Source organism: Macaca mulatta, chromosome 1 (assembly GCF_049350105.2).
Source record: "Macaca mulatta isolate MMU2019108-1 chromosome 1, T2T-MMU8v2.0, whole genome shotgun sequence".
NCBI classification, from domain to species: Eukaryota; Metazoa; Chordata; class Mammalia; order Primates; family Cercopithecidae; genus Macaca; species Macaca mulatta.
In genome coordinates this window covers 154,120,620-154,140,937 of record NC_133406.1, presented here as the reverse complement: position 1 = coordinate 154,140,937, position 20,318 = coordinate 154,120,620, and the positions used below count along the sequence as shown (strand labels likewise).

At 40.8% G+C, this 20,318-nt stretch overlaps 1 protein-coding gene across 1 annotated transcript in view; it reads left to right on the top strand.

The window, feature by feature from the left end:
• The window catches only part of CLCA1 (chloride channel accessory 1), a 32,557-nt gene extending 16,042 nt beyond the window's left edge, over positions 1 to 16,515 (top strand). Inside the window, 9 exon segments of the mRNA NM_001032912.1 lie at positions 722 to 940; positions 1,912 to 2,139; positions 5,443 to 5,617; positions 7,710 to 7,816; positions 9,773 to 9,988; positions 10,576 to 10,837; positions 11,907 to 12,077; positions 15,028 to 15,264; positions 16,106 to 16,515. Of these exon segments, the coding sequence (NP_001028084.1) occupies positions 722 to 940; positions 1,912 to 2,139; positions 5,443 to 5,617; positions 7,710 to 7,816; positions 9,773 to 9,988; positions 10,576 to 10,837; positions 11,907 to 12,077; positions 15,028 to 15,264; positions 16,106 to 16,497 (2,007 nt within the window). The 3' untranslated portion in view covers positions 16,498 to 16,515.
• The last annotated feature ends 3,803 nt before the right edge of the window (positions 16,516 to 20,318 follow it).

Sequence of the window (20,318 nt, the reverse complement as noted above, 5' to 3'; positions counted from 1 at the left end):
GTGGGAAGTAAGGAAGTGGAGTTTGGTAGTATAAGGATGGAGAGATAAGATGGTTCCAAGAGAGGAATGCTGGAAAGGGTGCCATGGAGAGAGTAGTGATGGCTTGAAATGGTAAATATGAGGAGTAGGAAGGAAACCAAAAAGAAGAGGTAAATGGATTGCCGAGGAGCACTAAGGGTCTAATGAGATTGAAGGCCTGGTTTAAGGCGGGAAGTCTGCATTATGACCATGATTTTCCCCAGCATTGTTTTACAGTGATTGTGCAATTGAGCCAAGGTTATGCAATAGCAGAGCAGACAGGAAAAGGACAGAGGATTAAACTATTTTAAATGTGGATTTAGAATATTTCTATCAGGCTGGGCATAGTGGCTCATGCCTGTAATCCCAGCACTGTGGGAGGCCGAGGTGGGCAGATCACTTTAGCTCAGGAGTTCAAGACAAGCCTGAGCAACATGGAAAAACCCCATCTCTACTAAAAATACAAAAATAAGCCAGGCATGGTGGCACAAACCTGTAGTCCCAACTACGCGGGAGGCTGAGGTGGGAGGCTTACTTGAGCCCAGGAGGTAGAAGCTGCAGTGAGCTAAGATTGTGCCACTGCACTCCAGCGGCTGACTAAGTGATACCTTGTCTCAAAATAAAAGAAAATATTTCTAACAAATTATCAAATATTTTACCACATAGTTTACCATTATCTATATCATTTCATTGACAATTTCAGGTAGTTGAATTCTGTACAGAACAAAACCACAACAAAGAAGCTCCAAACATGCAAAATACAAAATGCAATCTCCGAAGCACATGGGAAGTGATCCGTGATTCTGAGGACTTTAAGAAAACCACTCCTACGACAACACAGCCACCCAATCCCACCTTCTCATTGCTGCAGATTGGACAAAGAATTGTGTGTCTAGTCCTTGACAAATCTGGAAGCATGGCGGTATGTTCAATGAGTCTTGGTCTTCTGGATGCTGGTCACAGATATGCATGTTCTGGACCCTGACTCGGAACTGGTTGGGAATAAACATAACCCGAGGGCCAGAATGGTTGTAACTATAACATTGTCTTCAGAAATGTCCACTTCACCTTTGTTCAACAAAGATTCAGCATCAACTATCTCATTTGCCAAATTGAATTAATTTTCAATTTATGAGCCAAGATCTGATGAATTATATGAGCTTAACATTTTTAATGTTTCACTGATGATATATAAGTCTATAGGTCCACAGCCTTATGTATTACTCTGTTCTCATACTGCTATAAAGAAATACCCAAGACTGGGTAATTTATAAAGGAAAGAGGTTTAATTGACGCACAGTTCCCCATGGCTGGGGAGGCCTCAGGAAATTTACTATCATGGTGGAAGGGGAAGCAGGGATGTCTTACACGGCAGCAGGAGAGAGAGTGAGAGAGAGAGAAAAAGAGAGAGAGAGAGAGAGCACAAAGTGGGAAGAGTCCCTTATAAAACATCAGATCTTGTGATAACTCACTCACTATAGCGAAAACATCATGGAAGAAACCACCTCCATGTTCCAATCACCTCCCACCAGGTCCCTCTATTGACATGTGGGGATTATAGGGATTACAATTTGAGGTGAGATTTGGTTGAGGACACAGAGCCAAGCCATATCACCTGATACAGAACTTATCTAGAATTATTACTAATGCATTGAACTTTAATGATTATGTAATCTGGTTTTATCTTTTACTATTTATACACTGGCCCTAAAATTCTACCCAAAGATGCTGCTAAATATAAATAAGAAGTTTTTCCCCCTAGGATATGCCTCAAGTAAGCTTATGGTCATTTGCTCTACATTCATGCAGCCACTTCCAAATTCCCTATTGCCTTTTCTGTTATTAGTCTTTCCATCTAAATGTAACCTGTTTTTCTTTTGCTTCTCCATTTAGACTGGTAACCGCCTCAATCGACTGAATCAAGCAGGCCAGCTTTTCCTGCTGCAGATAATTGAGCTGCGGTCCTGGGTTGGGATGGTGACATTTGACAGTGCTGCCCATGTACAAAGTGAACTCATACAGATAAACAGTGGCAGTGACAGGGACACACTCACCAAAAGATTACCTACAGCAGCTTCAGGAGGGACGTCCATCTGCTCTGGGCTTCGATCGGCATTTACTGTGAGATGTGTTTTTGTATTGTAGTTTGGAATGTTTGCAATTTATGTTGCTTAACAAATTTCCATTTCCAGTGTTTCCATGCATGCCTAGGGTCCAACTGGATGAGAGAGCCAAGGTCAGAGCAATGGTTCAAATGATGCAAAGATACAAACCTCCAAAGATACTAGTAACCAATTCATTTATGCTTTTACGCTTTTTTGCATCTGTGCATTCATGCTTTTCTGCATGCGTATCTGCATTCAAAATATTCGTGGTGTGCCTTCTACATGCCAGGCAATGTGCTAGGCCCTAAGAATACCATGAGGGCCAAATAGACACTACCCTTCTGTCATGGAACTTACCATCTTATTGGGGGAGACACATTAACCAAAATATAACACAAATAAGAGTATATTTACAAACTGCAATGAATGCTGTGAATAAAGGTACACAATGATGTAAAAAAGTATCTTCTATGGGAATAAAGAGGTCTGTGAATATGGTTAAGCTTTGAGGCAACTCAACACTCCAAACTTTAGGGCATATCAGACCTCCTTTTGGGAAAGCAAATAGTTTATTTATTGAAGCAGGAGGCCTTGGGGACTGTAACTATGATTGTATTGGGGTAATACCTAAAAATCTCGTCTGACCATCCAATCACATCATTCCTCTACTTAGATGTCCTGTCTCCCCATTTTCAGTGAAATTAAGAAAAAATTTCTCTAATGTGTAAGATCTATCATGATGCAGCTTTTATCTATCTTTCCAGGCTTACGCACCAGGGACTCTCTGCCAGGCAGCCTCTGTTTAAGCAAACTGGATAACCTGTCCTTCAGAGCTTCCACATCTTTGCCACACTAGGTCCTCACCAGAGCACTGTCTCCTCCCTTCTTTGAACTTTTAATCACGCTCATTCTTCAAAGACCCATCTCAGACACTACCTGCTTCTTGACATCTTTCCTGATTCTTTCAACCATATAGAATTGCTTCCTAAACCCTATAACTCTTAAAAGAAATTCCCTCTTATGACATCTAGCTAGTCTGTCTTACAGTCTAATTATCCATTGTAATTGAGAAGAACTACTTTAGGAATAGTACTTATCTTCTTACCTCCTAGACTGCTAGCACAATATCATTTATGCAGGAGGTTCTTAGTAAATAAAATTGAATTCATTGTTTGATGCACTAATAACACCTGATGTTTAGTTGCTGCAAGTGTAAAATGCAATATTCCATCTTTACCTGGAGGCTATTTAGCCACATGAAACAGAATAGGAGATTGAAACGGGCTGGCAGGGATAAGGTCTCAGAACCTCGCAGTATCTTAGGCGAGTTTGCCCTAAGCCTGCTCGTTGGGCACATCACACTCAATAGTGCTATTCCAGTTTTCCACGTGGCAGCGGAAATCTGTAGTTTCCAGCTGACACTGCTTGATGTGGACAATGGGCTTGACCATTTCTTCAAGTGCTTCTGTCCCTCTGACCATTTTGGTCCACTTTGAAGATCAGTTCCCTGAAAGTGGTTTCTATTGCATATACAGTCAGCTGCGAAACCCTTCTCCAGATGCCTGCATGCATCTGCGTTTTATTACCCCTGTCACCTACCCAAGCCTTGACTAAAGGAGCAAATAAGGGAGGAAAACAGACAATGAAATCACTGATGTGCTGTACCAAACTCTCACTATGCAAGACCCTAGGGGAGATGACTAATGCCAGATGGCACGGTGGTGAAGAGAGAACTTCTGATTCTGCATTTTCCATTCAGATGAGTAAGAGAGAGAGTGCTACACCAGTGGAATTTAGGATGCCTCCTGGAGTGGAGTCTGGGTGTGGGGTGGGAGAAGCTCATGTGGCTTCAGGGTGATGAGGTAAGGGACCTTGGATGTTATACTGTCTTCAAGATCCCTGCTAGTCCCTGCTGCAGGCCCTGGTCAGGTCTGCCCTGGGCTCCTCGCAGTGGTGTCTACTGTAGCCATAGCAGTTTGGCTTGTTCTCTTGGCTTGCTCAGGGCCCAGTGGTCCTTCCTCGCTGACTCAGTCCCACCCTGGCTCTCCCTGTTGGAGAGGAGCCCTGAGCACCACCCTGTCCTCCATCCAGCCTCTAGCCACACTGTACACTCCTCAACCTCTGTGGCAGGATTATCTTTCTCTCACCTGCCAACACTCAACTCAGCTGTCTTCTGTCTCCCCTTTAGGATATATGGGAACATTTGCCTGTTTTCCATGACACACAGTAGTTATGGGAAGTGAGACAAGAAAATCCAAATTGGGCCTCTCTGGCCTGCAGCTTAGTAAGGCCAAAGCCGTGATCACAGCTGATAGGCTTCTGGGCTCTGAGCTCCTTGACACAGCAACAGTCACAGTTCTGTTCTCTTCCAGGGAGTCAAGGCAGCCTCCTCTAATAGCTGAAACAGAGAGAGAGGTGGAAGCCTCCTTTCCCTTCAACCTTCAGAGGACACCTTCTTTTCTGAGATTCTAGGCCTTTGGAGGATGCCTTCTTATCTGAGATTCTAGGTCAGAGAGATGCTTAGGCTTGATTGCTTATTTCTCCTATTTCTGGGTCTCTCCTTCCACTCTTTTTAGGGGAAGAGTGGACTCTTGCTTTCTCTTCTTAAATAGATAGCATTATTATTTTATCTAATTTTCCTTCCATCCTAATCTTATTCAACATTGGCAGGAGTATCCTCTCTACGCCATGTAAAAAAAATAAATAAATAATCCAAATGTACCAGGAATAGTTGAGACACAGGTGTCACAGAACAACTAGGAACTGAGATTAATGGAAACGAAATGTTTTGCTTTAATCAGAAAGACTGTTAAAAATATTGACAACTCATGTGACCTAGGTAATGACCAATCAAAACCAATGCCAGGCATAAATAGCTGGTATTGTCCGACTGGTGAATATCATACAAATTAAAGTCTGCCCTGGGTCTAATCTCCCCCCAGTACAATCCCCACTAAATGAGGATGGTTTCTGAAGGCGTCTTGGAAGCTCTGAAAGCCTATCGAGGAGAGACCACGTGAAGGAAACTAGGAACATCTTCTTTGCTGTTTCCCCAGTGCTGTCCACCCCTAGAGTTGCCCTGCATCCCACACCATCCCTCCCTGCAGCAGACTAGCCAAGGGGAAAGACAGCAGTCAAGTTCCATGAACACTGCTGGGTTACGATTGTATCATTTCAAGGCAGACAGATATTTGGTCATTCCCAGACACTTTGGTTTATTCCTTCTGGAATTTCTTTTCTCCTTTCCTGTAAGCAGAATTTTCATAAACACCTTGGCCACCCTGAGTCTGATAACTCATGACCTGAATTCTGTCCTTAGGTGATTAAGAAGAAATATCCAACTGATGGATCTGAAATTGTGCTGCTGACGGATGGGGAAGACAACACTATAAGTGGGTGCTTTAATGAGGTCAAACAAAGTGGTGCCATCATCCACACAGTCGCCTTGGGGCCCTCTGCAGCTCGAGAACTAGAGGAACTGTCCAAAATGACAGGTGAGGGATGATTTGCTGAGACCCCCGGTATTGTCTGTCCTACTGGACTGTGAGCTCCAGTGAACTGGGGAGTAGGGGAAAGATGGGATGGAGAGAGATAAGATAACCTAATTGGCCAACTAGCCACCCTTACCCCCAAATGACTATTTGAATGGACTCTGCTCATTTATTTTAAAGCTTTGGATCTAGGACTAGGGCAGCCTGGAGAAGAGAGAACTAGCACAGCACTCTAGTGAGGACTTAAGACCTTCTTCCTGGGCCAAGAACCACTCCCTTCCAGTGGCAGCTGGCCAAGAGACCCAAAGGAGACAGATGACAAGCCACTAACTACATAACACCATGGCACAAGTGCTACATTAGCAACAGAAAGTACAATAAAGCACAAATAAGGGAGCCCTTAACTTTACCTGGAAAAGAAGCGTTCAAGAAACAGGAGTAGTAGCAAGGAAGGGCAAAGAGCCTGTTAAACAAGGCAAAAGATCACTCCCAAAATAGAATACAATGCAGTTTCTCCATAAAACCTTAACGTATTGTGTGTCTAACTCCCATACACAGTCAGATGGTTAAAATAGATTCCATATGTTACCAGCTTCTTTAGCAGAGTAGGTGAACACATTTTTTTCCTTTTTTAACTTAGGGATAATATTGTAGATCTCAATTATCATACTGAGTTGCCTTCTGAGGCCACTAAAATGCCAGAGCTGTGTATTCCTAATACTACCTGTCCTAGACTGGGTTTCTTAGAAGCAGAGCCTGAGACAGGGATTTGGGTGCATGCAATTTATAGGGGAGAGAGTGCTCAGGAGAAAAGGAAGGAGGAAAGGATAGGGCCAAGGAAGGAGCTAAGCACCGATGCAGACGTGGTCAGAGTCTAACTGCACCCCCAGGGGACTCTGGAATTGAAAGTGCATCACAGACTTGTCTTCACCTTGAGGCAGGAGGGTGGCCTTTTACACCATTGTGTCTATCAGTCTTTGACTGTGGACTGTCAGAACAGGGCAGAGGAGAGGGGCATGTTATTTCTCTAGGCAGGGTGGCCCCTTTTAGTAAGACAATTCTCTGGAAGAGGAGGCAGCTACAAGCCAACGCCTAGAGCAGCTGGGAAGAGATGCACTTGGCTGGGTACGGAGATGTGGGTGGGGCATCAACAGCCTTACTGAAATTATTTCCTTAACTTCAGATGGAATCATAATAGTTAAAAAGTGCTTTCACATCAACTAACTTAGTGACACCTATTCTAAATAGCCCAAGACTGCCTGGCCTGGTGTAAAATCCTGTTTTTACGATATACTACTCTGTAACTGTCCCTTTGTCCACTGTTGTTTCTTGCTGTTGTCACATATCTGTCTTTCCTCATTTAGAAGAAAACTCTAAAGCCAGGTTTGTTAGAATTATGTTTCAAAGAAGAGTAAATCAATAGTCTTGGAGTACGTCTTAATGAATTCTCTCATGTAAAAGTGCAGGACCTTTAATATGTAGATTTCATGACATAAGTTTATACCATAAATTGATATCAAATCGTATCAGAGATTCATGGCTGCTTTGCAGATAGTTGAAGTAACCAGGTGACTGAGATGTTGCTGAAGCTATTATGTACTAAGATTTAAAAATTAGTGGCTGGGTCTGGTGGCTCATTCCTATAATCCCAGAATTTGGGGAGGCCAAGGCAGGTGGATTCATTGAGCCCAGGAGTTCAAGACCAGCCTGAGCAACATGGTGAAACTCATCTCTAAAAAAAAAAAAAAAAATACAAAAATTAGCCAGACATGGTGGTATATGCCTGTAATCCCAGCTACCTGGGGGCTGAGGTAGGAAGATCACTCGAGCCTGGGAGGTGGAGGTTGTAGTGAGCCAAGATCATGCCACTGTACTCCACCCCGGGCAACAGAGCAAGAGCCTGTCTCAGAAAAAAAATAAGTAAGTTAAAATAGTATCAAAGTCTGAGTTAATGTAGGCACCTATTTGATGTTGATCTATTTATACTTTAATAACACAATGGGATATTTATTTTGTATATTCTCTAAACAACAGTTAAAATGTTGCAAATATTTGCTTTCTGGTAAGTAATTTCTAAAAATGTATTGCATTTTAGGAGGTTTACAGACATATGCTTCAGATCAAGTTCAGAACAATGGCCTCATTGATGCTTTTGGAGCCCTTTCATCAGGAAATGGAGTTGTCTCTGAGCGCTCCATCCAGGTTGGAGTTCTTAATCTTTGTTTTTCATATTTACACACAATCATAGCCAAGATGAAGCATTTAATGGCTAAAAGTTTTAAGTTTTACACTCTTCTGGTATTGAATTAAAATTAAAATAGAAGGTCCAGCCTGATATTAGACATTATTCCTAAAATGCAATACTACTCATTTAAACAAGGCAATTAGTGTTTACTTGTTTGGAAGCAATACCCAGTGACTTCCTCATAGAAATCAGCAGATAAAATGTCGTAGGTCCAAGAATTCTTTTTTAACATCTCTACACAAGCAAGTAGAGCAATGTAGTTGGCTCAGAATTTTCTTCAGAGTAGATCATCTCAATTACAAATTTTCTGGGACAAGTGTCCAGGGATTACTTGTTTTATTTTTCCATTACATCAAATTTCTGATGTTTGCCAAGATTTACATATAATGGACAGAAAGCTTTGTACTGTAAAAAGCCAGCGGTGTCAATCCAGACCCCTGGATCTTGGCCCTGGGTCTGTCATTAACTATGTGACCTGGGCAATGAACTTCACCTCTGTGGACTTTCATTTCTCCACCAGGTATAGACCAGAAAATTTCCAATGGCCCATCTGGTTCTAAAATTTCAGGAAAAACCAAATTGCCTTTCAAAAGTCTTGGGACTATTAAGAAAAAAGAAAAAAAATGCATTTTTTTCAATGCTTTTTTTAAGTAATTGCAGAAATTATTCTCATTAATTTTTAAACTAGAGAGAGTGAACAATCAGCATTCACACTGGTGTGAATTATAATTTTTATGATGAAAGTTCAGATAAAGGTAAAGGAATACCATAATGTCAAAGCCTAATAATGACAGATTTTGAAACCATAGGCTTTCTGGCTTATCAATGGAGCATTTATTCAATCTAGGAAGACACCAATTATACCCATCTGGGTTATTCTGGTTCAGATTTAGAAAATTAAACTCAAGGGCCTGGTTTGGGAAAATGGAGGAATGTGTCCTAGAAAAGTAATTAAAGTGATAAAAGGACAAGTTCACATTTAGGAAATTTCTGCCTGTGATTTTTGTATTTAAGAAACTTAACAGAGAGACAGCGAGAGAGATGGAGAAATGAGCAAGACTCATTCACCAGCGTGCCACAAGAACCAGGTCTAATAGCCCTTTACTTTCTCCATATGCCAGCTTGTAATCTACCTGTGAAACTAGGAAATCTGGCTCCATGACCAGCCCAGTCTGTCTTCTAATAGGTGCTAACTTTGAGACAATAACTACCTAGGAGATAATCCTCAAAATCACATTTTCTAAAAAAGTCTTCCCTACCTCACTCCCTGCTCTGCAGCTCCCTCATCTATTCCAAACAAGTTGGCCTTGGCTTACTTCATTTATCTCCACGGGGCCTGCAATACTCCCTGACCTAGCAATTAGGTAATTCAGACAATTTCACCCACAATGTGTGGGTGTCACACATTGGGTAAATGTCAAAGGATTGATAGAAATAAATAAATTGATAGAAATAAAATCCTATAGGAGATCAGAGGAAAAGGGGAAATTTTTTACAACTGGTAAATGAGATGGACAGCAGAGAAAACTTTACGGAGAAAGTAAAATTTGAATTTTGAAGGATGAGTAAGGCTTAGACAAATAGAGAAGACTAAGAAGGCTTAGATAAATGGAGAAGACAAATGTAAAGCCTTCTAGGAAAAGTAAAGAGTATGATAATAAAGTCAAAGAGTCAGGGATTCACAAGGATATTTTGGGGAAAAGGTCTTGTTTGGGTGGAGGAAGGGAAATTGTGGAAGCTAAGGCTAGAAAGATAACTTAGAACTGCATCATAATTGCTCCTAACACCAAATCAAGGACTCAGGCATCACTGAAGTCTTTTTGATGGGGCACTGGGAAGACAGGGGCAGAAGGGAAAAGACCATGTGATGGGAGCTGTATTCTCCAGAAAGTAAGAGTTGTTTTTCTTAACAGCTTGAGAGTAAGGGATCAACCCTCCAGAACAGCCAGTGGATGAATGGCACAGTGATCGTGGACAGCACAGTGGGAAAGGACACTTTGTTTCTTGTCACCTGGACAACACAGCCTCCCCAAATCCTTCTCTGGGATCCCAGTGGACAGAAGCAAGATGGCTTTGTAGTGGACAAAAACACCAAAATGGCCTTCCTCCAAATCCCAGGCATTGCTAAGGTATGGAGTCAGCTTTTTTTGTTTCTCATAATTCAACAAGATAAAATAAAGCTTTCACAGTATAATTGTAGCATTTTAAATGTTGGCGGTTGCTAAAAGGAGAGTCAGTATTGAATCAAAGAGAGAACAAGGAAAAAAGTCTCCATCCAATGAAAATCACTCAGTATGCCAGCAAGTAAAGAGAAAGGAAATAGGTGATATTTTGTCCAGGTACTAAATGGAGAACCTTCAAATTACATAGTAATCAAGATGCAAAATGATCCTCGACGTTTTGGGATCACAAAAACGATTTGCTTTATCTCAGAGACTCGTGTCTTATAAAAACAAAGCAACAATAAGCATACAGCTTTCAGACCTCACCATCCCCCTGACACCCTCCGTGGAATTTTCTTGACAATGGGAACGATATAGTTAGTTTAAACACACTGAAGCTCCCCGTGGCTGACAGAGTATCAAACATGCACACCTCTTCTTAGATATGCTTCCAACATGCTTGTATCAGAGGCTTTTCCTGTACGTGACACTGAAGTCAGGTCTGTGTCACCTGAAGTTATTCATTGGAAATGTTTACATGTGTTTTGGTTCAGGTTGGCACTTGGAAATACAGTCTGCAAGCAAGCTCACAAACCTTGACTCTGACTGTCACGTCCCGTGCATCCAGTGCTACCCTGCCTCCAATTACAGTGACTTCCAAAATGAACAAGGACACTGGCAAATTCCCCAGCCCTATGATAGTTTATGCAAATATTCGCCAAGGAGCCTCTCCGATTCTCAGGGCCAGTGTCACAGCCCTGATTGAATCAGAGAATGGAAAAACAGTTACCTTGGAACTACTGGATAATGGAGCAGGTAATCACCCAAGAAATTGGAAAGTGTATATTTCTTTTTCCAAGAAGCAACCAGGGAATGCCAAGAGGGCACAGTCTGGTGAGGGCAGTTAGACAGGTAAGGCAGAACAGCACTGGGGTCTGGTTGGGAGAGTTCTCCATTTCCCCACAATTCCTACATTTCAAAATGCTGGAAAATATGAAGGCTTCTGCAAGGCCTAAAACACATTAATGGCTCAAACTCAATGGATTCGGAGTCTCTAGGGAGTTGTCATAGGGTATTCCACAAACCCCAAAAAAAGAAAAAGAGGAAAATTCATAACTATATTGTGGTAGGTGCTTTGTATATACACATACGTACACACACATACGTGTGTATGTATATATACACAAATGCATATATACAAAGACATATATAATCTTTGTTTTTACAATATCTTCACTGAGGCTTTCACATTTATAAAGCAGCAGACATAGATTCAAGCACAGTCCTATATGATTCCTGTATCTATGCAGATTCTATATTAGCTTGCCCCAAAAGTGAAAATTCTGCCCCTTATTCTTGTCTTTAAGAAGTCTATCGGGGAGAGAGGGAGAGAATTCTACATTTCTTTTTAGAAAAAAACATGTCTTCTTACTGTGAAGCAAGTAACCTTACTAGAATGAATCCTGTGAATGAATTTCCCACCTAAATCTACCCTGGGGAGAAGTCATGAATTTTATTAAATAACCATACAACATTGTTTTCCTCCACAGTTGCATATAGCAGTTTAATTTAGTTCAACAGATACTTATTGACTAGTTACTTTGTGCTATGTTGGGTATAACAAAGAAACAATATCATCTTAGATTTCATTTAAAAAGTCAACAATTCAAGAAGACAGAATGTATACCTAAAACCACACACACTTCACACAGTGATAAAAGAAGTAAGCCTCACCCTCAACACACCAAAATCTTAAGGTCTCTTGGAGCTAATGCTGAATTTCTTATTGCTTTGAAAATTCTTAGCCTACATATGAGTTGGAAATATACAAATACCCTCCCAGTTACCTTTAGGATATTTATTAATTCCTTCATTCTTTATCAAGGTGCTGATGCTGCTAAGGATGACGGTGTCTACTCAAGGTATTTCACAACTTATGACACGAATGGTAGATACAGTGTAAAAGTACGGGCTCTGGGAGGAGTTAACGCAGTCAGACGGAGAGCGATACCCCAGCAGAGTGGAGTAATGTACATACCTGGCTGGATTGAGAATGGTAAGTAATCTGTAATAACACTCCTGGCTTGTGCAAAAGGATTGGTTTCAAGAGGAAACTATTAAACCTGTGGGGCAGAATGGTGCATGATTAAATCAGGGTTTCTCAACCTTGGCACTACTAAGATTTTGAGCCAGACAATCCTTTGTTGTGGAGGGCTATCCTGCACATTGTGGGATGTTTAGTAGCATCCTTAACCTCTATCCATTATTTGTCAATAGCAATTCCCTAGTCATGACAATCAAAAATGTCTCCATATGTCATCCACTGTCCCTTAGGGGGGCAAACTAGCCCCCAGCTGAAAATCACTCGATAGAACACAGCTTTTGACTGCCTTACTTCAAAGCCCAGCCCTCTATCAAATACAGTATTTTGTGTAATCTTTTTGTACTTCACTCTCCTCAGTTGTAAAATAAGGATAATAATGGCAGCTACCCGATAGTATGGTCACAAAGAATAAATAACACATCTAACAAACTGTTACTAGTAAATAGTATTTAATAAAGATTTTATCATTATTTTAAAAACATTTTTAATGAAGTTCTTTCCATTGAAGCATTTCTAATTTATCCTAATGAATCATTTAAACAGAATTTAAAAAGCAATAATTTAGGGTTTGTTATCTACATCAATATCATTATCCAAGTCCACTGTCTGTCTTTCCTCCTTTCTCCTCCTGCTCAGACCAGGGAGCATAGTAGATGAATTTCACGCGGGCCAGCACACTGAGCCCACGTGTAAGCAAGTGAGAAAATTATGTCCATGAAACAGACAGTCCCATACCACTTTTGGTTACAAACACTTGCCCTGGACTAGAGAAGGAGTTGAGACCAAGTTTGTGTCCCAGTGGGTTCCCAGACTAGTTTTCCATCAATCTCCACCCTGTCCTGGGCAGGCTTTTTCTTGATGTTGGTGTGGGGGAAGGAGAAGAGCTCCTCTGAGAACCTTCCCACTGTCATCTTTACTTGGCTGTGTGCTTAGTGAAGAGAGGATTCAGAGACACATGGTGTCCCTCATGCAGAGGTGATAATAGAGGGGAAATGTTTTAAAAGATGCCACTGCCTTTTTTCTTTTTTTTCTTTTTTTTTTAGACAGTCTTGCTCTGTCGCCAGGCTGGAGTGCAGTGGCGTGATCTCAGCTCACTGCAACCTCTGCCTCCCGGGTTCAAGTGATTCTCCTGCCTCAGCCTCCCGAGTAGCTGGGACTACAGGTGCATGCCACCATGCCCAGCTAAGTTTTGTATTTTTAGTAGAGACAGGGTTTCACCATGTTGGCCAGGATGGTCTTGATCTCTTGACCTTGTGATCTGCCCACCTCGGACTCCCAAAGTGCTGGGATTACAAGCGTGAGCCACTGCGCCCAGCCAATGCCACTGCTTTTTGAGTTAGGGGAAGGAGGCAGAAGGGGACTGGTTAAGTGACTAAGTCCTAAGTCCTAAGTCCTAAGGCTAAGTCTAGCCTTATCACAGCATTTTACTTACAGTAATACATTTCATTCTTGTAAGTATCCATTTTTAAAGATGGGGAAACAGAAGCTAGAGAGGTTATGGGTTCATATAACTAATAGTGTTAGTGCGTGGCATAACAGTAGGCCATGTTCTTCCCTCTATCCCTCGATAAGCCTTAATGGCAGTCTCTACTGGTGCTTTCAATATGAACCCTGAACCTGCTAGAGCATTCACTTCATCTTTGCCAAAGACCAGATTAATGGGTATGAAGATTAAATGGTCTTTAACAGATAAAAATTTTATAAAGAGGTAGAGTTTATGAGAAAACAAATTCTAAGTAATGCCATGTTAGGATCTTATGAGATATTTTTATTGAAAAGAAAAGAGAACTTGAGAACTCTGTAGATTGAACAGACCAGGGTATTTTTTAAATTCCAGGATTACTTTTATACCTATCTTTGACAAGAATGTGAATGAAATTGGAATTACTACAATAACTAGATTCCCATGCATTTACTAAGAAAATTAGAAGTCTTTCAAAAGCACAAAATTTTGGAACCTCTAACATAAAACATTTCATTAAAAACTGAAATTTAATAAGAAACATGAAACACAAACATGGAGAAAGTGAAAGAAATATGCATAAACAATCAAGGCATTCTTGAAGGTCCAGTTGATTAGTTGCCAAATAAATAGGAAAGATAATGAAACCCACACTATTATTTAGGTGGAAGACATTTCTTGAGGCAGTCTGAGGTTTAAAACAAAGTTAGTATTTAGGCCGGGCACAGTGGCTCACTCTTGTAATCCCAGTACTTTGGGAGGCCGAGGCAGGTGGATCACCTGAGGTCAAGAGTTCGAGACCACCCTGGCCAACATGGTAAAACCCCATCTCTACTAAAAATACAAAAAATAGCTCGGTGTGGTGGCACATGCCTGTAATCCCAGCTACTCAGGAGGCTGAGGCAGGAGAATCCCCTGAACCCGGGAGGCAGAGGTGGTAGTGAGCTGAGATCGCGCCATTGCACTCCAGCCTGGATGACAAGAGCGAAAGTTCGTCTCAAAAACAAAAATGAAAGAAAGGAAGGGAAAGGAGAGGAGAGGAGAGGAGAGGACAGGACAGGACAGGAAAGGAAAGGAAAGGAAAAACAGAGGTAGTATTGAAACCGATCTTGCGGAAAGACAAGATCAGGATGGGCAAAGAGATGGGAAAAGAAGCAATTTCAGGACAAATGTCATGAAAATAAATTCCAAAAGGTTATTCCACTAAATATCCAGGAAATATCTTAAGAGATCAAAAGCTGTGATTCTCTGTTTGCTCTTTTCCCTCTGATGAAACCGTATTTGGGGTCTTGTCTCCAAATATTTAAAATTAATTCTGTGTGCGGAAGGAAAGAAGCAGAAGTGGGGAATAGGAAGAGGGTGATCTGATAATAAAACAGACGGAGGTATCACCATTTAGTGATGTTGCTTACCATATTTTGCATAATTTTTTTATTGCAGATGAAATACAATGGAATCCACCAAGACCTGAAATTGAGGACGATGTTCAACGCAAGCAAGTATGTTTCAGCAGAACATCCTCGGGAGGCTCATTTGTGGCTTCTGGTGTCCCAAATGCTCCCATACCTGATCTCTTCCCACCTTGCCAAATCACCGACCTGAAGGCGGAAATTCACGGGCACAGTCTCATTAATCTGACTTGGACAGCTCCTGGGGATGATTATGACCATGGAACAGGTAAGCTGAACCTGGTGTGGACCCTGTAAAGGAGTTTACCAGCCAAGCAGAGGAGCAGAAGTGGGTGAGGCAGGCAGCCGTGTTCTGATGCTTGGGGGCAGAAAGCAGGAGGGATCTTGCTGGTCCTTTGAAATGAGGGATAAATGTATTTAAAGAAGAGAGATTTAAAACCTGAAAAACTGGTATACTTTGGGAGTAAGAGGTTTCAGCCTGGAAAGGTAAACCTCACTTAGTTTCTGAAACCTTGCCAAACTGTCCTTTGACAAACTCCATTTTCTGGGGAGCAGTGACTCCTGGGGAAGAACTGGGAATAGAGCATAGATGTCTATAGAGCGGAGCTCTTTTGGAAGGAACCTCAGGTCCTATCAGACTTTCTCTTTCAAAGTGCGGTCTGCGGACTACAGCATGCGGATACCATGAACACTAGTTAGAAAGTTTTTTCAGATCTGCATTTTCAGATCCCTGGGTGATTTGTACACACATTACAGTTTGAGAAGCACTGGTGCAAACTCCCTCTATAAATAATAAAATAATAAACATTTTTTAAACAACCTGTTCTTTCTGTCAGGCACTATGCCCAGAAATGCTGACCAAGGCTTTAAGTCATGCCCAATCCAGTTTTACGCTTATCACTGTGTCATTATATACAAAGAAGAATGTAAAAGAGATAGTGACCCTTGTAAATAGGACCATCGGTTCATTTATTTGGGAATCTTATGGGGTGATGATATAATTTCTAATAGACTTTTAAAGCTTTTTAAATATTTTTTAAAGTTCTACAGCTTAGGAAGTTTCTTTAAGATTTCAGAATTGAAGTCACATTCTTCTTTTTTCTTTTTAGCTCACAAGTATATCATTCGAATAAGTACAAGTATTCTTGATCTCAGAGATAAGTTCAATGAATCTCTTCAAGTGAATACTACTGCTCTCATCCCAAAGGAAGCCAACTCTGAGGAAGTCTTTTTGTTTAAACCAGAAAACATTACTTTTGAAAATGGCACAGATCTTTTCATTGCTATTCAGGCTGTTGATAAGGTCGATCTAAAATCAGAAATATCCAACATTGCACGAGTATCTTTGTTTATTCCTCCACAGACTCCACCAGAGACACCTAGTCCTGATGAAACATCTGCTCCTTGTCCTAATATTAGTATCAACAGCACCATTCCTGGCATTCACATTTTAAAAATTATGTGGAAGTGGATAGGAGAACTGCAGCTGTCAATAGGCTAGGGCTGAATTTTTGTGAGATAAATAAAATAAATCATTCATCCTTTTTTTTTTTTAATTATAAAATGTTCTAAAATGTATTTTAGATTTCCTGTAGGGGGCGATATATTAAATGTATTTCCTGTAGGGGGCGATATACTAAATGTATTTTAGACTTCCTGTAGGGGGCGATAAAATAAAATGCTAAACAACTGGGTATATATGCATAAAAACTATCCATTCAAATCCAAAAATTTAATAATCATTGAGTCTTTTATTAATGAATTTGAATACTAGAAAGAAACAGGGCTTGCATCGATAAATGGAAGAATGTTTTTATTTGTTTTAAGGAGCTTTGCCCCTTAAAAAAACATGCAATTGCATAAATCTAACAGAGTTGCTAAAAGTTGTTTGGTTTCTTTTGATGAAGGAAAGACCAAACTAAATTATTTAAATATAAAAGTCATGACTTGTTATATAGGGGTTTTGGACCAGCATCACCAGGAACATGTCTTATTTTCTCTAAATTTGAGCAATGATGGTGCATTTAAGGAAGTGATGGCATTGAAGAAAGAAAGAACAGCATAATGAAAGTTCTCTAGGCACAAAAATGAATGTTATGTGCATGAAATTACAAGAGTTAGCGATGTTTTAAGCCATGGCAGTGGGGATAAGGTGGGAAAGGTAGCTTCAGGCCAGGTGTGAAGGGAAAGTGATTGAGAGAAAAATATTTATTGTGTACTTTGTCCAAGGGCCCAACTAATGCCTTATATGCATTACTTTATTTAATGTAATTCAGTTCTTTCAACAAATGTACACCAGCTGTTTATTATTTTCCGGGCCAATGCTAGGTTCTAAGGATAGAAAGATAAGTAAGCATTGGCCTTTTTTCTGTACACTAAAGAGAGCATTTGAGGATTTATTTTTGAAGTCAGGAGGCAGAAATGTTCAGAGAGATGCTTGAGAAGGGGGTCTTGGAGAACCACATGAAGGCCTTAATAAGCGTGAGAAAGGCCGGTAGCATGACAGATGAAAGGGGAAGAAGAGGAAAAAGGGCTGCAAGTGTAGGCCTAGCGGTATGGCAGTCCTCGTGAAGGACTAGTCACAGATTCCAGTGCCTGCAGGAGTAGATATTCCTGTGAAAATTGTTTCGAGTTCTCAGTTATTAGCACAATGAGTTCAAGAAGTAGGTGGCTTTCTTTATGATTGAAAACAAAATATCTGACATATCGTTTTTGTGTCACCCCAAATTTCTTTATGTGTAGACCTTTCTTATTTCAAAACCAGATTTGAGGCATCTTAATGATACATGCAATAAACATAAAAATAAAGAAATAAAATATATAATAAAAACTAGAAGAAGTGGTCAGCTATAAACCTATAAAGAATGCATGGGGGAAAAAAACTAAAGGAAAAATCACCACATCGAATGCCTAATACAGTGTTCTGTACAATTGCTACAGCCAAGTCACATATTTCACTTTGTGGCAAGTAGGCAGGACAAATGAGGCGTATATAGTAACAAGATTAACAGAGTCTATAGTGAAAAGCAAGCCAGAAGCAGCTCAGGAGAAGCATGGCTTTTCCTAGTCATGAGACCCAGGAGAAGTTTTATCTATGGATCCTCAGTTTATTAGGGCACTGTGATGTTAAGGGGCTGCAGCAGCATCCTTACAGTAATCATAACAACAAGTTTAATATAGTGCTAATTACATCCTTCACAGTAAGCCAAAGGAGCAACACCACAGCATTGTTCAGGAAAGGCAATTATACAGGGACCCCAAAAATGCAGGCCTAGCAATTAGCTCTTGAGCTTGCCCCAGAGGTAAAATTTGGAGTGAATGGGTTGCGTGTCCTTCAGGCTGTTTCCTGGGACCCATGTCTCTTACATGCAAATTTGTTATAAAAACTGAACAGTAGAGAGTTCCAAGACTATGAAGACCCTGATGTTCCCAAAGTCAGTACTGTTTATTGAGGGCACAACCAGTTGCTTTGCCAGCCAAATGGTCACAGGGTTGTTGGGGGTGCATTGCAATATATTCAAGCTTGTGTACAAGGCATTTGAGGTTGGGGGCATGGAAAAATACTAAGGCACTGTGTGTATGATATTTGTGCATGGGAATGTAACTCCTTGACCCTGAAAACAGGACAAGGAATGGAGTGTGTCATAAGAAACGCTGAAAACAGCCTCCCGAGAATGCAGTTGGGGAGCTTTTACAAGGCCATAGGTGCCTCGCGACCCGACCTCAAAAGGCCATCTAGTGGATGTTTGTAGTTTAACAAGCCCTTTCAATAAATACTTGGCAGATAGATTCTGGGGTGACACTCTCTCTCAGAAGAGTGGTCCCCGCTCCGCTCAGCTGGAATCGTCTGATAACTCATTCTTGGTGTTCACTGCAAGCTATAGGCTCTGCAAGGGTCAGTTTGGAGTCCTCTTCTGAATGTTACAAAACCAAACCAAGCACATACCTGATGAGAAGGCCACTTACCTGCTCCATGTGACAAATGAGTCTGAGGTCCCAACTTCATAGAACATGGTTGCCATGGGTTTCACCTGGAAAATTTCCAATAAGTCACTCACTGAGATTTTAATTCCCCATTTAGGTGAACTCAGAGAAATGTAGCATGGGATATGGTAGTAACCTGCAGAGAGGCATACCATGTGACTTCGGAGAAGAAGAGATAAATGTCATCATGTAGATAAGATAGAAAATAGAGAACAACAAAGAAAAAGCATTCTTATGTACTCTGGGTTATAGGAAAGTTTATTGCAAAATGGATCTGCATTGTCAAAGGAGATAAAATAAGCCGAATTTTTGCCTTATGCCATCATTGACTCACAATGGCCTTAGTTTCTTTAGTTTCTGATAAGCCAATTGAGTGAGTAAATCTAGTAAACCTGTCCCAGACATTGGTACTTCTCTTGATATCCAAGTATCCAGCATCAAAAGAGGGTAGGGAGAAATATTCTCCAAGCTCCCCTTTGCAACTTCCAAGCGAGGCTGTTACCCCTATGATCTAATGTGGTTTGTTTAAAGCCTCCATCCTATGTCATTGATCTATGCTGTTTTTATCCCTTCTCTTCACTGTTATCTACCATCCTCACCCAAGCTAGACACAACACTCTTCCCCCTTCACCTCTTAAAATCACTCTGAGTGGGATCAGAATCTATATGAATGAGTCAATTAATATCTCAGCCTCAAAAGTCCTTGATTGTCACCCCACCTCCACTAAAATTTAGCAAACTATTGGTTTGAATAATAAAACTGTCTCTTTATAAGTAAAAAATTCGAATATTGGCAATTCCATGTGGTTTGACCAAGTGCAGCTAAGGCTACATTTTGACCTAGTAATGACCTGAAACAACTCCACCTGTGAAATCTTAAAATCCAGTATCCTATTCTGGCCACAACCTCCTAACCCTCCATGCTGTTCACTTCCTACCCCACTGAACTGATACTGTAATTTCATAATGACTGTCATCACTTGATTGTTTCTTTTCACCTGGTCCATTATCTTTTTCTTTATATGGCCCCTATATGCCTTGGGGTGTCACTTCAAGTCCTCCTTTGACAATTCCTTCAACTTCCACATCTACTTACCCTCTTAACACACCTGCCCTGAAATCCTCTAGCTTTGCATTTAGCATATTGTCTGTGTGCTTGAGACATTCATTTATCTGTTCAGCAAATATTTTTAAAGTACCCACATTGTATTCCAAGTTCCATGTTAGACATTAAGATTACAATGGGTAATAAGCTATATGGTTTCTGCCAACTAAAGTACAATGAAGCCAACAGACACTTAACAATGCTCAGATCTATAAGGAACTTAAATTTACAAG